General features: G+C 37.2%; 2 protein-coding genes across 2 annotated transcripts; one reads left to right on the forward strand and one right to left on the reverse strand.

The window, feature by feature from the left end:
• The first annotated feature begins 592 nt into the window (after nt 1–592).
• LOC112196187 (serine hydroxymethyltransferase 4) lies at nt 593–3,351 on the forward strand. Its single transcript, XM_024336490.2, has 4 exons — nt 593–1,352; nt 2,005–2,395; nt 2,520–2,621; nt 2,822–3,351. Exons 1-4 carry the CDS (start codon nt 675–677, stop codon nt 3,064–3,066), a joined length of 1,416 nt encoding a protein of 471 aa, XP_024192258.1. The 5' UTR covers nt 593–674; the 3' UTR covers nt 3,067–3,351.
• Nucleotides 3,352–4,153: 802 nt separating this feature from the next.
• LOC112196186 (DNA repair protein RAD50) lies at nt 4,154–18,387 on the reverse strand. Its single transcript, XM_024336489.2, has 25 exons — nt 17,828–18,387; nt 17,557–17,732; nt 16,582–16,696; nt 15,192–15,420; nt 14,780–14,958; nt 14,519–14,689; nt 12,528–12,632; nt 12,328–12,435; nt 12,028–12,239; nt 11,826–11,918; nt 10,230–10,357; nt 9,870–9,984; nt 9,655–9,784; nt 9,342–9,551; nt 8,405–8,613; nt 7,960–8,161; nt 6,827–6,996; nt 6,397–6,721; nt 5,745–5,870; nt 5,610–5,662; nt 5,140–5,290; nt 4,993–5,055; nt 4,777–4,910; nt 4,569–4,697; nt 4,154–4,454 (listed from the first exon to the last, which is right to left on the reverse strand). Exons 1-25 carry the CDS (start codon nt 18,203–18,205, stop codon nt 4,415–4,417), a joined length of 3,951 nt encoding a protein of 1,316 aa, XP_024192257.1. The 5' UTR covers nt 18,206–18,387; the 3' UTR covers nt 4,154–4,414.
• Between the last annotated feature and the right edge of the window lie 759 nt (nt 18,388–19,146).

A 19,146-nucleotide genomic window follows, 5' to 3' on the forward strand; every position in this document is an offset into this window, starting at 1 on the left:
TCTCAATGGAGAATACCTATGAATTTTTGTTTGTATTTTAAAAATTCCCTAAAGAGCTAACACTATGGTTGAGAGAATTTTCATCCTATATTTAACATTCCTTCCTTCACTAACTCCCCAAAGTTCTCACTCAAACCTTCCATACCAAATAAAGTTTTCTCCTCGATAGTACGACACTTTTTAATTTTTTTCATATTCGTATGCACTAGTTTCTATCTAACATTTTGTTGATCAAACACCATTAACCGAAACACTCAACATACCACTCCCTTAAATAATTCAAAAACCTTGAATTTGGAATGCTATATTAAAATTCCAAAACTTTTTACGAAGTAGTTGAATACCGTCATCTGATTCCAAATCGGCTATACCCCAAACACACTCCTCAAAGTCAATGATAGCAAATGGATGAGAGATTCCTCCTTTGACTCAGGAAAAAAAAAAAAAAATTCCTCCTTGAATTTTTCTGGTAAAGTAATAATGAAATTTAAAAAAAAAAAAAAAAATCCACATCTTACACCAACCACAGAAAACCACCAAAGGACAAAACGGTCATTTCGCACAAAAGAGTGAGTGTTATAAACCCCAAAAGCGTCAGTTCTGCCACCACCACAACCATTTCTTCTTCTTCTTCTTCTCCACCTCTCTCAATTCTCTGTCTCTCATTCTCTCCAATGGAGGCAGTAAACGCATGGGGTAACACCAACCTGGAGTCCGTGGACCCAGAGATCCACGACCTGATCGAGAAGGAGAAGCGTCGCCAATGCCGCGGCATCGAGCTCATCGCCTCCGAGAACTTCACCTCCTTCGCCGTCATCGAGGCCCTCGGCAGCGCCCTCACCAACAAATACTCCGAGGGCATGCCCGGCAACCGCTACTACGGCGGCAACGAGTACATCGACCAGATCGAGAACCTCTGCCGCTCACGCGCCCTCCAGGCTTTCCACCTCGACGCGTCTCAGTGGGGCGTCAATGTCCAGCCTTACTCCGGCTCCCCGGCCAACTTCGCCGCCTACACCGCCGTGCTCCAGCCCCACGACCGCATCATGGGCCTGGACCTCCCCTCCGGCGGGCACTTGACCCACGGGTACTACACCTCCGGCGGGAAGAAGATCTCCGCCACCTCGATCTACTTCGAGAGTCTGCCGTACAAGGTGAATTCCTCCACCGGGTACATTGATTACGACAAGCTGGAGGAGAAGGCCTTGGATTTCAGGCCAAGATTGATCATTTGCGGTGGGAGTGCGTATCCCAGAGACTGGGACTACGCTAGGTTCAGGGCTGTGGCGGATAAGTGCGGTGCGCTTTTGCTCTGTGACATGGCTCACATCAGTGGCCTTGTTTGTGCTCAGGTGCGTTCTTATTGGGTTTTGTTATACTTAGTGCTCAGATCTAATAAAGATCTGGTTTAGTTTGCTGTTTTTTTCCATATAAATTTCAGTGCTTTCGTTTTTAGATCAAGATCTTGAATTGTGAGACCCAGGTGATGTAAATGTTATAGATAGTTCATGCTGCTGTGTTGTGGTCCTTCATGGTTTGGGAATTTAGGTCTGTCATCACTGTCACATGCAGTGTCAGGCAGGTATACATGACTAGGATGCAAATGGAAATGGACTTGAATTAACATAGTTTGTTATTGATGAGGTGAAAGTAGACAGTGAGTTTTTATTTAGTTGATTGAATGTGGAGTAGATCTGGAGTGAGATGCACGTTTAGCTTTTGGGTGTTGCTTGCTTGCACAATTTCTGGATCTGTTGTTTGATGTCGTTTTCTTAAAGCTGTCTTTTTTGCCTCCCTGTTTTAATAATTAAGAATTGATAATATAATAAAGATAGCAGTCGCAGATTCATTTTAATAAATTGTTTTAAATCTGAAGTGAATCCAGTAATTAGTGTCGGTGTCATTGCAATCCATTTTTGGAATATTGTGGGTTTGGTATTGTCATCTAGATCCTCGTAGTAGACTGTGTTCTTACTCTGTTTTTGTTTTGTCTTTTGTGTATAGGAAGCTGCAAATCCATTTGAGTTCTGTGACATTGTCACAACCACAACCCACAAGAGCTTGAGGGGACCTAGGGCTGGTATGATCTTTTACAGGAAGGGGCCTAAGCCACCCAAGAAGGGCCAGCCAGAGGGTGCAGAATATGACTTTGAAGACAAGATCAACTTTGCTGTTTTCCCCTCGCTTCAGGGTGGTCCTCATAATCACCAGATTGGTGCTCTCGCTGTTGCTCTTAAGCAGGCCATGACACCTGGGTTCAAAGCCTATGCTCAACAAGTCAAGGCCAATGCTGTTGCCCTTGGAAAGTATCTGATGAGCAAGGATTACAAGCTTGTCACAGGAGGAACCGAGAACCACCTTGTTCTGTGGGATCTCAGGCCTCTTGGTTTGACCGGTATATTCTGATTTTTTTTTCAATCTATAATTGCAATCGTGACATGCATTTCTTTTCTGATGTTTTTTTTTAATTTTTTTTTTTTATCTCAATACCATTTTAAATCCTTGATGATGTTCTTCAGGCAACAAGGTTGAGAAGCTTTGTGACCTAGCAAACATTACTGTGAACAAGAATGCTGTTTTTGGTGACAGCAGTGCCTTGGCTCCTGGAGGAGTTAGAATTGGTAAGAACTGCTATAATAATTGACTTTTCCATTCTGGTTGAAAAGCCATTATTTATTTGATAGAAAAGAGATTTCATTTTTCACATATTGACCATGATTTTCAAGTTCTTGGGGTTTTCAGTTTTGACATGCATGATTTGTAGATTAAATGTCATTGCAATACGTGTTCTGACCTAAGGTTATCGGATGTGTAACAACAGGTGCTCCAGCCATGACTTCAAGAGGCTTGGTTGAGAAGGACTTTGAGAAGATTGGTGAGTTCCTTCACAGGGCTGTAACCCTCACCTTGAAGATCCAGAAGGAGTTTGGAAAGCTACTGAAAGACTTCAACAAGGGGTTGGTGAACAACAAGGAAATTGAAGAACTCAAGGCTGATGTTGAAAAGTTCTCCGCCTCATTTGACATGCCTGGCTTCCAGATGTCTCAAATGAAGTACAAGGATTGAGTAGGTTAATTAAGAATCCAATATTTTCAATATTGTGATAAATATATCGAGCCCTTGGAATTAAGGCACACCACAAAAATATAATATGTCCATCGGAAAAGGAAAAAAGAAAAAGCTTTGTCTTGCTTTCCGTGTCGTAGGTCAGCTGTTTTGTTTTGGTTCCCATTTAATGGTTTTCCATTCTCTTTTGTATTTGCTGTTATTGCTCCCTCAAATAAACCATGAATATTATTGTTTTATTAAATTTTAGATAGTGAGAAATGAGTAAAAAAATTTATTCGAGCAGTATGTTATAATTCTGATTGGAAAAATAAAAAATTATGTTTACAGATGATATTCATTTAGACAGAACAGGTGTAACATATGTAACAAATTTTGGCAGAATTTCCAATAAAACTTATGACGGTTAAATATAGTTGAATCCAGCAAATGTGAAGCAACCGATACTCTAGTATGAATTGCGGTGGCTTCTGATTCAAAGTTCCCCAATATTTCGGTAATAAGTGGCTTTCAATTGAAAGGTCAATTTGTCGGAGCTGGTAGGGTGGCATTTGTTGGAGGTAGTTGGTAAGGTGGTGGCGGTGGGTGGTGTGGAGATTGGAGGGGGAGATGTTGAGACTTGAGAGCATAGAATAAAATTGGCTGAACTTATACTGGTGTTCTGACTTCTGACTACTTGTTTTGGCTGTTAATATAGAAAAGTATATAGATGACAGAACCTCGGTTCCTTTTTTTTTCTTTTTCTTTTTTCGACGGAGAAATACAACACCAACTACAAAGTAACTCCCCTTGTACAGCCTAAATCTGAAAAATCAAAAGCATGAGCAGCTGCAGCAGGTAGCATTCCAACTTGCAATAGATTTAGTATTTCCGACATGAGCTGGTGAGAATCCCAAGTGTACACAAATAGCAAAATTTTGTTAAGCTGAGGATCCGACATACTAGAGCGTTGACATCAGCTCAACTATATTATAGATATCAATCTCCTAAATATGATTTCCATTTGCCCGGCTATAACGGTGGTTTTTCTTTTTTTGTCATTTTTGGTGGAAGTGTTGATGTCATTGCCAACTGTTACATGCTACACTGGATTTGAACAAAGCATATTAAGAAGGGACGTTAAATTGAACCCATAATTTACACAATAATTCAGCTAGAAAATGCCACTTCAGCTAAATAGTTTTCAAAATATAAGAGCTTAGATAGAACATGAAAGAGTATTTTGTTTCCACTATACAAGGTAACAAAGAGCGGACTTGACTTCTGAGCTTGTGGATGTCGCATTCAAAGTTGCCAATGTGCTGCTTCATTCGAGTACAGGAAAAGGAAACCACTCATTCAAAGAGCTTCAATCAAAAATCTCCTGGGCTTCAATTATGCTATGCTGGCTGGAAAAAGAAAGAAACGAGTTCAAGGAGAAAACAACATAATAACTGGGCATACTGTATTAAACAAATAAGAAAAAAAAAAAAACAAAAGCAAAGAAAATATTAGCCACATACTGATCGTCCTTTGTCACCCGATAATATTTTTCTGCATGCTGGCGCTGGCCAATTAGTTGAGCAAAGCGCTCATCATGAGTAATTACTATCAACTGAAAGTTCTCCTGCCCTTTCCGGTCCTCCATAATTCTGCAGCAGGAAAATAGGGCAACATATAAGTGGTATCAACTAATGGAGTATCATCTATGAATATGTATTCCGCTCATACCTAACAAGAGCAGCAGCAAGACTCTCAGCATTTGGTCCGTCCAAGTTTGTAGTTGGTTCATCTAGTGCTAGTATTCCACAATTGAGGCAAAAAGTTTCAGCTAACGCCAACCTTATGATCAGGGAAGCAAGGACCTACGCCAGACCACTAAGACAGTTAGGTTCCTATTTCTCCTAAAATGCTAGTGCCTAAAGTATACATTCATAGATCAATCACCTTCTGACCAGCACTACATCTTCCTCTCATTTCTAGTTCCGTATCGCCAGTCTGCATGAGAACCTGACATGCAGTAGCAACAATGTAAGAATGATTAGAATTTTTTTTTTAACTGTATCAACAAGGTTAAGAAGAATATATTGATACCTTGTAGCTATATGAACGAGTCCCAGCACTTTCAGAATCTGAATGTATGCAGATATAATCTATATCTTGTCCTCTGTAAGTCTGCTGCCACAACTCCCTTATAATCTTATTTATCTCCTCCATCTTCATCGAGTGGAAGCGCATCAGTGCTCTGAAAGAAATAAAAAGGTTACCTTAGAAAAGAATGTCACATGTAAACGCAACTGAGCAAACGTTGACCAAAATTTACTTTTACACCAAATACAAATACAAATATCATACATTATTCCTTTTTAACAGAAAACTGAGAAAGAAGCATTGGTCACAAGTCTGGTGCTGTTTACTAAAATGCAGAGAAGGAGAAAAAACAAATGCAATACGACAATAAGATATGAGCAGATAAGTTGAAGAAGAAATAAAAACATGCATACTTAAAATGGACTCAGCAGAACCTGTAGAAATCAACATTAAATCTTATACTCAAAACTCACTTGTCAAGTGCATTGTAATATCTGTCCAGGTCCTTGTTTGCCATCTCAGATGTCTGTTCAAAAAACAGTCAGGCCTAATGATACAATATATTAGTAATAAAGCAAACAATTCAGAGCTTTATAAAGATGTCATACCTTTAGCTGGATAAGCTGATCAAAGTACCGTTTGTCAATGTCCTTGTATTGTGCCTGTTTGAGATCAATTTTATAATTTGAAATATTGCTCTGGTAAACCGATATTGTTCCACGAAACTTGTTTAACTGCCATACAGATAAAATCATGTAAGACAAAATGTTACTTAAAATAAAAATAAAAATGTCAGAAAATGAACAAACAAGCATTGTGTCCTAACAAAGGGCTATATAATTTTACACGTCTCAGATAATGGCAATTTCAGCTATTGAATTGCGTACACTCCAAAAGTATGAATTCAAGGCAAGAATAGTAACTAAAATCTCATTTGCATGCTCAAAATTTACACAAAATGAAAGCATATGGTGCGGCCATATTTTATGGCTACTTGAAATAAGAAAACTATGATTATGAGATTATTATGATAGAATAAATCAAGTCAAATTTGCTACAATTATTCTAATACCATTGGTGAACATGAGTAGGCGAATTTAATAATTTATACACCTTGTTCATTAAATGCAGTTCTATTCTATTCTTTCACAAAAGCTTTTATGAAATCTGCTTGTAATTGAGATGAATATCACCCTACAGTTTACCGAGTATGTTGTAACTGCAAGGCAATCAGAGAAGATTGTGTAGAACTATAGATACCTCTGAAAGAAGCCTCTCTCTCTCCTGTGAGAGCTTTGCGAGTTCAGCTTCACACTTGGGAATTTCACCGAATTTAAGGATTTCTGCTTCGAGTGTTACGACCTCTTGAGTAAGTTGATCTATTTCAGCTTTGGTTTTCCTGTAATTCAAATTGGCATCTATATTTCGCCTTAGTTCCTCTTGACCCTCCATTAACTTATTACTCCTGCCTAATTCATCCGAAATTTCCTGCAGTCTAGTATCACAACTTTGAAGTTGAGATTCTGATAGACGTTGCTTCTCTTGCAGTTCCTGCAACCTCTCTCCTTTCTTTAAATCATTATACCTAGTGGGAAAAGGAAATACGGATGAAAAAGGTAAGTTGCATACAAAAACCTTAAGCACATATCTCAGGTATTGATGAACAAGGTAAGATGCACACAGAACTTACTCTTTAATGTCAGAAATAATCTTAAGAAGCTCATCAACTTTGCGCGTGTAATTTCTGGTTTGTTCAGCTTGCTCCTCACACTGGCGACCGAGTTCAGCTTTAATTTCATTGTAGTCATTAAGTAATTTATCTCTCTCCCTTGATAAAGGGCCAAGAGCCTCTGCCAGAAGCTGAAAGTTCATAATATGTGAATATGGATTAGAAATAGAATAAACCAGACAAATCAAAGTGTAAGGAAGTATTACACAGAAAATTGATAAATGTCAGAACCAGGAGCTAGAACTGTTAATTATTCAACATTGGAAAGTCCCATCTCAAGTACAACTTGCTTATTCAACCTATTCTTGAATCTAAAAAATCTAACAACTGAAATGGAATTAGTTCCCACAGATGTTTGTATGGAATTGAAGCCATCCACAAAGGTAGAAACGTATTTTACAACTTATTGGAAACTTTCATTCAATCACTTTGATCATATGCATTAAACCTTTCCCAGACTCAATCTCCTTAGCCACAGCAACAATTATGATTCACAATTACCGTCAGATTAAACTTTATAGAATTGGCTGTAAAAGAAGACCCATCAAGCAATACTCTCAGTGCAAAAGCCAAAGTACTTAAACCAGCTTGATTAACACCACCAGCAATGGCAACATATGACACTGCTGTAATAGCTCAATCTTCATATGCATCACCTTTCTGTTTTATTAAGTAATTAAAAGAGGGGGCAACCAAAGAACCCATAATTTTAAACCTCTTATGAATTGGTGAACTGTTTTCATTTTTCTTTTATTTCTTAACCAATGACTCCTAAATAAAAACATTTTAACTGATACGCACAGGTTAAAGAAAGATTAAAAACATATTTCTTTACCTACAAATAAAGTAACCCAAGAAGTATTCCTAGACACATATTGATGCTGAGGAAATGTATTAACTCAGGTACAGATAGTGTTTCTCTGCTAAAACTTGTGTCTCTGCCTTCTTTTTATTTTTTTTATCTGGGTGTGGGTGTCTCTGCCTGTTAGTATGGCTTTTATTTGTAAATATGTTTTCGGTGAAATTTTGAACCCCCCCCCCCCCCCCCCCAAAAAAAAAAATCTTTGCCATATTTACAGAGCTAAAGAAATAACCTTTTCATCGAGATCAATTTGACTCTTTTCATCGGCCAAACGCTCCAACTCTTCTTCTGTCCTTTCAAAATCACGAAACATAGTAGCTGCATTGATTTTCTCTTCCCTTACACTGTGCCACCGCATTTGAATGTTTGATAAATCACCTTCCATGTATCTTTGTTCCTCTCTTAGCTTCTCTAGTTCACCATGCAAATTGTCCCTGTTACAACAAAAACATATACCAAAATAAAATAGATAAATAAAACATGGAAGATAGAACCAAGCAAGTATTGTCACATGTCAGCAAAAGACTGGATTATAGAAAATGAGAAGCTAAATGCGGACTATCTATAGGTGTACATATATGCATGACTTAAGACAAGGGCTCATTATTTCTCAATCAAGATATGCTGATAACAAAAACAATGGCCATATAAAATGAACATAACATTAGAACTTATACTTTTTTCTTTGCAGATTAGTCAGCTCTAACTGAATATCCTCCAAGGATCTTGCACCTGGCCCTTGAATATCAAGCTTATACTCCAAGTCATCAACGTCCTTCTGGCGTATTTGTATTTCTTGAAGTAGTCTATCAGCAGTTTCAATGGGTTGCACCAAGGCCTCAATCAAGTCCTTATCAGACTTCACTTGAGCAGAAACAGCTAACACCTACAAAAGAAAAACAAGAGGATATTTAGTTCAGAAAGATTTCCTAAAGAGCAAATACTAAAATTTTCTTTTCCATAATTATGACATCATGCATAATATCATGAAAAACAAAATATTACTACCCCCGAGGGAACAGACATATTAAACTCATTAGCCTCTCTTCTATGGACAAAATATCAATGATTTACGTGAGAGACAAAATATGAGAACATGTATGATAAACACAAGGTATGACTGTGTCTGGCCTCTAATCTAATAGTCACTCTGATATTTCTTTCAAAGATATCAAAATTTGGTGAGCAAGTGATACAAAACCTGCATAAAGATGGAATTTTAATCTGAAAATTCAGCTCAGTGGCCAACACAGTCAAAAGTGAAAAAGAAGGGACTAAGAGAAAAGTATGCAATACACCACCATTTGAGTGTAGATAAAGCTGAGACCTTACAAATTTATACCTGATGGCCAATCGATCACTAATGCATTGAAGTAACTCATGGTCTCATCTGATCTAGTTTTGAGAGCATGTAATGGCTTTAGCAGTATTGATGAAAATATAGGTTAATGACGAGAGGTAAAAGTGGTGATTCCATACATTTCCCGCTTAAAGGTTCAATCACAGCAACAACATACAGGCCCAGTATGTTTCTTGAAGTTGCCATATACTAAGATGATTGAACTGGTTTGACTGTTATACTTAAAAGCAAGGTGTACCAGATTTGAGAATTACATCATCAAGGGCTTGGGATTTTTGTTCCATCTCTTCACTAAGCTCAGATAGTTCTTTCTCTGCATTAGGGATTGCTTCCTTGCCTATTTTTATATATTCTTCATAAAACAAGCGAAGCTTGTCCACTTGCTGAAAAAAAGAGTCAGCACTCGAGGATTCCACTAAGAGTGCTTTTATTTGCTCAGAAGAAGTTGCTGCCTTCACTTTTTGCTGTAAAGTACAAGTATATATTAGCCGATTCACCCAAATACATAACAAATTTAATATATGAACTGCATAGCCTGCTTAAATATGAGTGATGATTCATGCCAACCTTTTTAACGAACTCGTCTTCCTCTTCTGGAGAGAAAGGGCGTTCACAACAAGGACAAATATGATGGGCACGAGCAACTCTTTCAAAAGGATCAAACATCTGTCGCATACCATCTGCAAAGTTGTATTTGCTACAGATACGACACCAGATAGTGTCAGCGCTCAACATGTTGATACTAATGTTTACTCAATATAGATAGAATCTAAATATAGTACCTTTTATGCACATCTCTTTTCTCCTTAGCTGAATCCAAGACTTTGGTATAGGAATCAACAGTAAAACATTGCTGATCTAAGGCCTGAAGTCTAGTTTCAATATATCTCCTCTTTGCTGCATTAAACAAATTGTAAAAAAACTATTGAACATATGAATTCAATGGAATACCCTAGTTTGGAAAAACAATGGGGAGAAATGGGAAAGACATCTCACAGCCTGACACCATGTCAGGCTTAAGTCTTAACTATATCATCGTGTGTGAAAGTGTAGCAAAGATGCAAATGTTGGATAAATGTATGTGGTTGTATCTGAAATTAAGACGAGCTAAATCTCATCATATACTGTTTTCTAACACTTACATTCCAGATCTTTACGGTGTTTACAGAGATTATTATTAACTTCTTGTATTTTCATCTGAACCATATTCACCTCTTTCTCCACTTCACGAGATTTGGCGCTCAAGTCATCAAACTCCATGGTAACAACACTGCAGTAAGAACATACGAAACATATCCCACAATGAAAACCTGGAACAGTAATCTTGAAACCCTACAAAGCCAAACATTTAAGTTTTAATGACATGAGGCGAGTCATAAAATCTGATATTTAAGATTCAGTTGCTTGATCTTGGACTCTTGGAGTATAAAATAGACAGATACTGCAAATGCACATATGCTGTTACACTATAATCTGAGATGATGACACAAAACTACAATATCCAGTGCAATCAGTAGATTTTATTTATTTATTATTATTATTTTTTTTATGAGTCATGAGATCAAGTTCTTGTGTCATCATTTTGCATGTTCAAAGAACCTAATTCTTATCAGAAAATATTGGCACCTATATATGGCAGAACAGATTGATTCAGACATTTGTATCCTCTAAACTATATCCCATGTGTTCACTGCAAAGACTGCAACTTCATCATGATTGGTACTTTCACCCTAGTATAAACAATAATCACTGAAGATGACAAACATGGAATAAACTCCAGAAACAGTAGAGAAAAAAGAAAAAAAAAACAATTTTGGTTCTAACTTGCTTTATTTTACTATTAACCTCCCCACATATAAAGCAAAATCAAGCTAGTTGAAAACCCAATTACTAAAGTCCATTTCACAAATCAATGTAGCTGGCTTTGAACACCACCTTTTAGAATAAACATTCATCTAAAAGTAAGATGAATAGCACATCCTGTCTTTTCACCTTAATATAATCTATTGCCAGGTATGCTTAACATTTCCACTCCTCCACTGCACTCCAACCTTATTTTATGCATGCTTCAACTGATCAAATAAATTTAAGTAACTGATGGCATTAGTAGATAATTGTTCTCAATCTTATATTAGTGTTGCAATCTCAACAGGACAATGCTGAATTATTATAGAAAGACAAAGTCTTGCATACGGCAGCCGTGCCCCCGTGGCTGCCCAATCAAAACTCACAAAACTTTGATTGTATTCCAAAATTACCCCTGCTTTAATAAAGTGAAATACCCAAAACACCCCTGCATGTGCACTGATTGGTCAGCCATACCACACATGGCGTGGCTGACGTACGGAGGTGGTTTTATAGAAAAGGTCATTGTCCAGTGCTGGTGGTGCTACATAATAGTTTAATACACTTCTAGTTGTAAGCTGTATAAGAATAGAAGGAAATAAAGAGAAAACATTATACAATTAACCTAAAATAGAAATCAACACCCGTAGGAAATGAAAGTGCCTTTACACAGCATCCTGACATCCAAATGACACTAAATATAGCTTTAATAATGACAGTAGAAACGAAACAGGCAGACCTATGCATCCACACCCGAAAACAAGTTGACCATTTAGTACAGTCGCTACAGTCAGTCTTAAGATTTAACATTTGAGGTCATATCAATGGTGGAAATTGTTTAAAATGTCAGCTTCTAGAATAAAAGATTACATTAATAAATAGTTTAGGACAACCTCAAGGCCTGAGTGATTTCCCTTTTCAAATCCTTGTCAGGAGGAAGCCTTCCTTTTAGCACTCCTCTTATTCTGTCCTTGTAGTCATCAATTCTGGAAAGCAAACAAACATCATCTTCTCTAAAACATGACTACATGCTAAATAACAAAAGGGGCAGATATATGTGCGTGTGTGTGTTAGAGAGAGAGAGAGAGAGATTACATCTTTCTGTGTTTCTTTTTCTGAGTCTCCAAGTCTGCCTTCTTGTGAGACAGTATTATTCTGTCATCCCTATCACCATCCAAGACGGTCTTCTCTCGAGTTACAGCAGTGATCGTTTGGTCAATGCTAAATACCTCACTCTGCTTTTGACGAATGGTTGAATCAAAGTCTCTAATAGCAAGCTGATTTGCCTTTCTGTCAACCTCAATTCGCTACAATGAAAGAATAGTCACTTGTATATCTTATAAAACGTTAAAACTTAAATTTGTAAATCCCAATACTAAGCAGGGAAACACTCACCATGTTTTTCTCTTTCTCATCAATGCGAGAAAGGTTACAGTTTAAAACATCTCTTTCAAAAGAATCACGCTCATTTTTCTTCTCCTCAATACGCTTCAAAAGGCCATTCTGCATGTTTCATAATTATAAAAGTCAACATAAATAGTAGGATATTCACATGTAATGAATGCTATATAGTGTGCATACTTAAGAGTGCAAACCTTTATTTCTGCTTTAGCCTGGTGCTGAGCCTCTTTTAATTTCCAACGATCATTTGCATCCATGTAGAGGTCCCATGCTTTCTTGATTTCAGTTTCACTTGAAGTCTGAAATAACATCCATATTGATGCTTCTAATTAAAGTTCAGCAAACAAAAAATGGTGAACAACAGCAATTAATTTATATTCTACTTTAATAATTGTTATGAGGTATTAAGTTATTCCTGGAACAATCATAGCCTTTATTTTCTAGGGGAAAAGTAATGCAGCAGCCACAACTTGGTTAGAAAAGAAATATCATCTTTGGAAGCCTAAGACTAAGCCAGCCTTTTTTAGTCCAAAGGAGAATCTCCATGGTAGTTAGTCTTGCAAGAGTCATTTTTCAGTTTTATGAAGAGTATTTATGAGGCTAGGCCTTTTTAAGAGTATATTTAAGTCATAAGGTGAGTACTCAAGGGTCTTGAGTGTGTCTTTATGTCTTGAGTCTATTTATGTCTTCAAGTATTCAAGGGTCTTTAAGTCTTTAATTGAGTCTTACTGGTGTTCTAAGAGTCAGGGTTATGTATTTTAAGCCTATAAGTATGGCCACCTATTGTCAACCCAAATCAGATTGGAATGAAATAAACTCAAGTTTTATTGAAAGGCTTGGTGCCTCAGTTGTCTCCCCAACCTCCCTCGTTCTATTTTTCCCTTCTCCAACTAGAATACCTTCTGTTTCTTCTAAAACCTTTCTGCTTTATTAATCACTCGACATTCCCCAACCCACCATAATATACTCTCACCAATTGTTGCTCAGTTCTGCATCAAAAAGGATATTAACATGTGAGGGTCAGAGATATATAGATAATTTCCTGAATTACTTGGGTCTGTATCTATACTGTACATTATAAAGCTAGTATTACGAACAGGCTAAACATTTCATTTAGCTTTCTCAAAGAAGATAGTGTTATCAGCAAAATTGCAAATGAGTAATTTCAACCTCATTTTTGGATTTCTGGAGATGGTAAGTGAATCTGCCAATCTTTTAGAGGCTTGTCACATTTTCACGCACATCTCTGATCAATTACCTATCTTTGGTAACAGATTGAGCAAATGTTCTCACATTGTGCTCTTTCCTTTGTTTATTGTCATTGGCTGTCCATATAAGGTGGCTTTGTCTTGAAACTCAACGTGGGTAACTCGGAAAGATGGGATTATCATCTTAATCCTAAAGATGGTTTTGGGAAGGATGAATAGAGAATCCCAACGAAGAATTTAGAGAGAAAGTACCAAGGCCGAGAGAATTGAAAATTGAAGATTTCTAGAATCTGGGTTTATTGTATATGGTTCTTAATTTGGTAGTAAATAGCTGTTCTGACCAGAAAAAAACAAAAAAACCTGAAAAAAAATGAGCACCAGTCCTTTTTGACGATGTTAGGGCATCAGATATGAGAAGAGAATGGTTAGAAGCAATGCACTAGAATGATTATTTATTTATTTCATGAGCTGGCACGCACTTAAAATCCTAGATAAGAAACAAACTTTTATTCACACAACAGTGAATAATACATAGTAGCGACAAGGTGTCCACTGATTAACTAATAATCTTAACAGTGGTTATTTCATGAATTCTCCATTGATATCGTTATTTCAGTAAAAATATATTCCAACGTTTCAACGGACCCCAATGTGTAGTTTAGCACTTCTCATGTAAGGTAATCATTGGATGCTATTTCAGTTGTAATTCCAACATCACAAAGGAACTGTGAGACCCAACCTACCAAGACCATAGATTAGCTTCTCTCTGTCAAAGACCAAACAGTTGTTGATATAAATCCCAACTCGAGATACTATGTCCAGTACGGTTAACAAGTCTAAAAGTAGCAAACCTTATTTCTGCTAGGAATGATCATTCCAAATTTCCAACAAGTATATGTGAAGGTATAGGGGAAGAATCAAAAGATGTATTCATCCATTATGAATAATGCCACAAGAAAGAAAAAGGAAGAGCTCACCTTCTTATCTTGCAAATCCTTTTCTAGATCACACAACCTTGATTTTATTCTATTTGTCAAGTTTATAGCAACTTCATCGTTGAAGGGGGGATTTGGAAGAGAACCTAAATTGTGCCTTGCAAAAAAACTTTGAATGGTTGAATCTCTCACTTTCTTTAAGTCCGAATGAGCCTGAATTCAAAAGTAAAAGGTTAAACTAGAATATCTTCTGCACAAAAGCGATTCAGTTTTTGAGAAGCAAAACGTATGCAATTCACTTACCTCAGCTTCAGTTTCAAGCCTGCTAATCTGCCGTATAGAATCCTTTATCGTCTGCGTAAGGACATTACTTTTGGTCTTTGTGTCATCCTGTTCCCTCTCCAATCTACGAATTTTAGTTCCTAAATCTCGAATTCTGTCTTCGAACGTGGTTTTCCATTCCATCAACTCTTCATCAGTGTCTGGCCAATACAAAAAGACCCAAACATAAAAAGGTTAAAATCCCATTGGATTGAATAAATTCCTCCATGAAACCATGAAAAAGGAGCATCAGCAAAAAATTTAAGAAAAAAAAATATTTACAAATATGCCAGAGACTATTAGAAATTAAAATAATCAACAATAAAGAATAATAACAACAACAACATATGAAAAAGAGAAAGTGACAAGTCACTACTGCTAGGAAGCTTCTCACCTTCATTTTCTTCTGCAAGATCTCTATATTGTCTCTCCATCTCCTTAACTAGAGTTTTTCTTTCAGCAGTCTTCGAAGATAGCTGGCCATCCAGGTTCCGCAAATGCTTCAGTGTTTCTCTAACATTATGAATTTTAGAATCCAGATCATGGACACTGCCCTCCAACTCCTGCATCTGTCTTTTCACTAACTCTGTTCTTTCCTCATCTTTAGAAATGCTTTCACGAAACTATTAAAAAAAAAAAAAAAAAAAATTAGTATTAGCAAATTAAATCCTCTAAAATAATCAGATATTAAATGAAAATATGTTGCAAATACGATTTCATTCAAAGGACTAAGCAAGATTTGTACTACTAAATCAAAGGAGAGAAACTACAGCATCAAGATGACAATGGGAAGAAAATGAAATAATGCACAACGAAACTCTCAAATAAGGTACAGCTGAATGGTCTCACAATATATATATATTTTTTTTTCTGGTAACGAATCGCGCAAGTTTAGCATGTAAAACTTGTAATCATAGAAGTCATACAAGGAACAAAATTTTGACCAGATGTGGATAACCATAGACCCGATTACTTCCATCTGAGAGCCCAGCATGAATTCTTGCTCTCTTAAGTGCACTGCATCTTGGTTTTGGCAAAAGAAAGAAGGCCAAGTCTTTTGGCAATTCAGTGTGTGGGTGTCATTTTGATGCTTTGAGTGAAAAAAAATAGAAGGATTTTTTAAGACTGTACGTGCAGCGTTGAGATGACAGCATTCATAAAATCGGCCAGCTAAACCAAATATTGAACGTTCCGACTTGGAAACTCTCCTAAATGGAGCTTTAGCATTCCCTAAGCTTTTGGTCAGCTTCATGGGCTTCAATTTTGGTAAATTTCAGTTTTTCTTCTATTCTGATAGACCGGAAGGCAGCGGTAGTCAAAAAAGTGATGCAATATAGCCTAGTTATTAAATAATAACTTTTACATACTTTATTCAATGCTTTTGGGTGTTACTTATGCTTGGGCTGATCAGCCTGATTGTCTTAGGGTGTTCTTTAATGATAGGGCTCATATGTCATTTTATTCTTGTGGGTACAATGGTCATGAGCTTCTTCAAATGTAATCCTTGTAATCTGTATTTGGAAGACTTGATTACTTAATAAAAATATCCTTGGTGGGAATCTTGGTTATCTCTCCTTTTATTGGTCTTGCTGCCTCCATAGTCTAACTATTTCTCCTCCTGGAAGCCTAAATTTCTCCCTCTATCCTTGATCATCTATAAGATTTGATCTCACCGTTGGTGCTACATCATTAACTTACTTTCCCAAAATGTGCAGTGAAAAAAAGGGAGGACAATCCTTGCAAATTAAAGCAGCATTATCAAATATAAAACTGAATACGTGAACCTTATATGCAGCATCTTTCAAGGTTTGAAGATTCTCCAATTTTAGCTTGTAGGTCTTTATCTCTTGAGCTTGATCCTTGTGAAGTTTTTTAATTACCTCCAATGCCTTGGTATACCTGATGAGTAGCAGATGCAGATGATTGATAAATTTGAACGATAATCATCAAAGAGTCAAACAAAATTGCACACAATAAGTACTAAAGACTAATAGCAATGGTGTCAAAAAATTAGGACAGGTCAAGGTTAACTCAGACGTCTTATGCAGCACATCAATCAGATTACAGGACTCAAAGTAAAGCAGACATGATATTTGAAACACCTTGGGAAACAGAAAATCTGCTAGATTACATACCTATACAAGGGAGGAACATAATCTGATATCTCAAGTTGCAAAACACAAATAGGCATGAATAAATCAACTAAAATTAGCAGAAATGAATAACTGTACAAAACCATTCTGAGATCCAATCTTGGGGCACTATAGCAATATCTAAACATCCCTGAGTTCCTGTCTGTCCTTTTATGCAGAGATTTACATAGGTATAAGACTAATGGCAGACTACAACACTACTAAATGACTATTTGTCAAAGTTGAAGGGACACATTTTCAAGAAAAATAGGGCAACCATTAGCTCTAAGTGGAACAGAAAACAAAATGGCTACAGAACTTCTTAGTGCAATACTTGGACATAAATCCTCAAGAATATATAAGCTTTTTCATATAAAGAAGAAACTGAAATTTATAAGAAAAAGGCAACCATAATAGAGACTAGAAGTCTTCATTCAGAATACCAAGGCAGAGAAAATCTGCACTATCAACACTATCAAAGACATACAGACTCAAGACAACAACATTATAGAAACTCACCGCAGCTTTTGCAATCTAACAATACGGCTTACAGAAAATAAGGTCCAAACTCCAAACAAACAAGATTGATACAAAACCTTTTCGAGAAAACAAAAGAAAGATATGTACCGTGTAGCAGAGAAGATATCATCAAACTTTTTCTTCAGTGTGGAAGGATCTTGCAAAGGCCAATTCGCTTCGTCTTGGTGAGCAAAGATCACATTTTCGAGAATCGCCTTTGAGACACCCATTAAAGCAGGGATTTCCTTATCCATGTCAGCACATCTATAGCTAAGGCAAACTTTCTGCAACAGAAGAAACTCAAAAATCAAAAATCAAAGCAAAACAAAGCAACAATATGAAATCAGTGAAACAAATAGAATTGAATTTGTTGTAGTACCTCTCCGGTGTGGGGATTAATAGTCTGAAGGACGCTCTCGATGGCCTTATACTCCATTTTGGAGGCTTTCTGTGTGAGCTGAAACGACCTGATAGAGACGACGTCCTTGCCGGCGGCCGTCTTGAAGCGGAGCTTGATCTGACCTTTGGTCTCGGTTTCGCCGGCGACTTTGGGGTCGTGGATGAAGCTGTGGCCGGACCTGGCATTGGGAGGCAACTCGCCGGTGCAAGAGAGCTTGAGGCACTCGATGATGGTGGTTTTCCCGGCGCCGTTGTGGCCGACGATTAGGGTTAGGGGCTTGAAGAAGGTGATGACGTGCTTGTTCTCCGGGTCGAAGCTCCGGATTCCCTTTATAAGCATCTTGTCCACCGTACTCATCTTGCCCTAGTTTTGATTACTGATACAGAGGACGATGGGAACTCATGCGGAGAAGAAGAAGAAGAAGAGGAGAAGACGATCGCCCCGAGAATTCAGAGAGAGAGAGAGAGAGGAGGGTTTAGAGTGACGGAGACAGTGGAAAGGGCGGGACTGACATGAGGCTCACTGGGCCATGCTCAACTCCAGGACTAGTTTTTAAAACATTTCTTCGCCTTTTTCATTTCTTCCTCCTTTTTTCTGGGGAAAATACTTCAATACATTAATGTACCGATACATCAAGTAGACTAGGTTCAATACATAGGTAGACTAGCTCGGTACAAAGGTAGACTAACTCCATGCATGTCTACCCATGTACTGAGCTAGTCTACCTATGTATTGAACCTAGTCTACTTAATGTATCGGTGCATTAATGTACTGTAGACGATCCCTTTTTCTGGTACCAAAAAACAAAACAAAAAAAACTTTTTCTTTGACGATAAAAATATGACAAATTATATATACACACCTCAATATTCTTAATACACATTCGAACTTAAGGGGTTTGGTATAGTGAAAACCTGGCTAAGCTTGCAAGTTGGACGAATGTGAACTAGATACTCAAATAGGTCCAGCGTTCGATCATTCGCTTGTGAAAAACACCTCATGGGGAGAGCTTTATCTAAATCAGGTCTTGACTTGAAGACTTGAAGTTGTAGCACACTTTGCCACCATTTTTGTAACAAAAACAAAATATTCTTGTGTATTATCCCACTCCCTCTCAATTTTTTTTTTTGAACTTTTCATGATCACAAAATGCCATTTTATCTAATGAATTTGTAATGACCTGGATTTTCGTATTAATTTCTTGTATTTTCCGTGAAATTAATAAAGGTCCACGTTAGTACAAATTATGATTTTGATGCCTTGTTCTTTTGTTTAATCGAGAAATAAAAATTATTTCG

Source organism: Rosa chinensis, chromosome 4 (genome assembly GCF_002994745.2).
Source record: "Rosa chinensis cultivar Old Blush chromosome 4, RchiOBHm-V2, whole genome shotgun sequence".
Lineage (NCBI taxonomy): Eukaryota > Viridiplantae > Streptophyta > Magnoliopsida > Rosales > Rosaceae > Rosa > Rosa chinensis.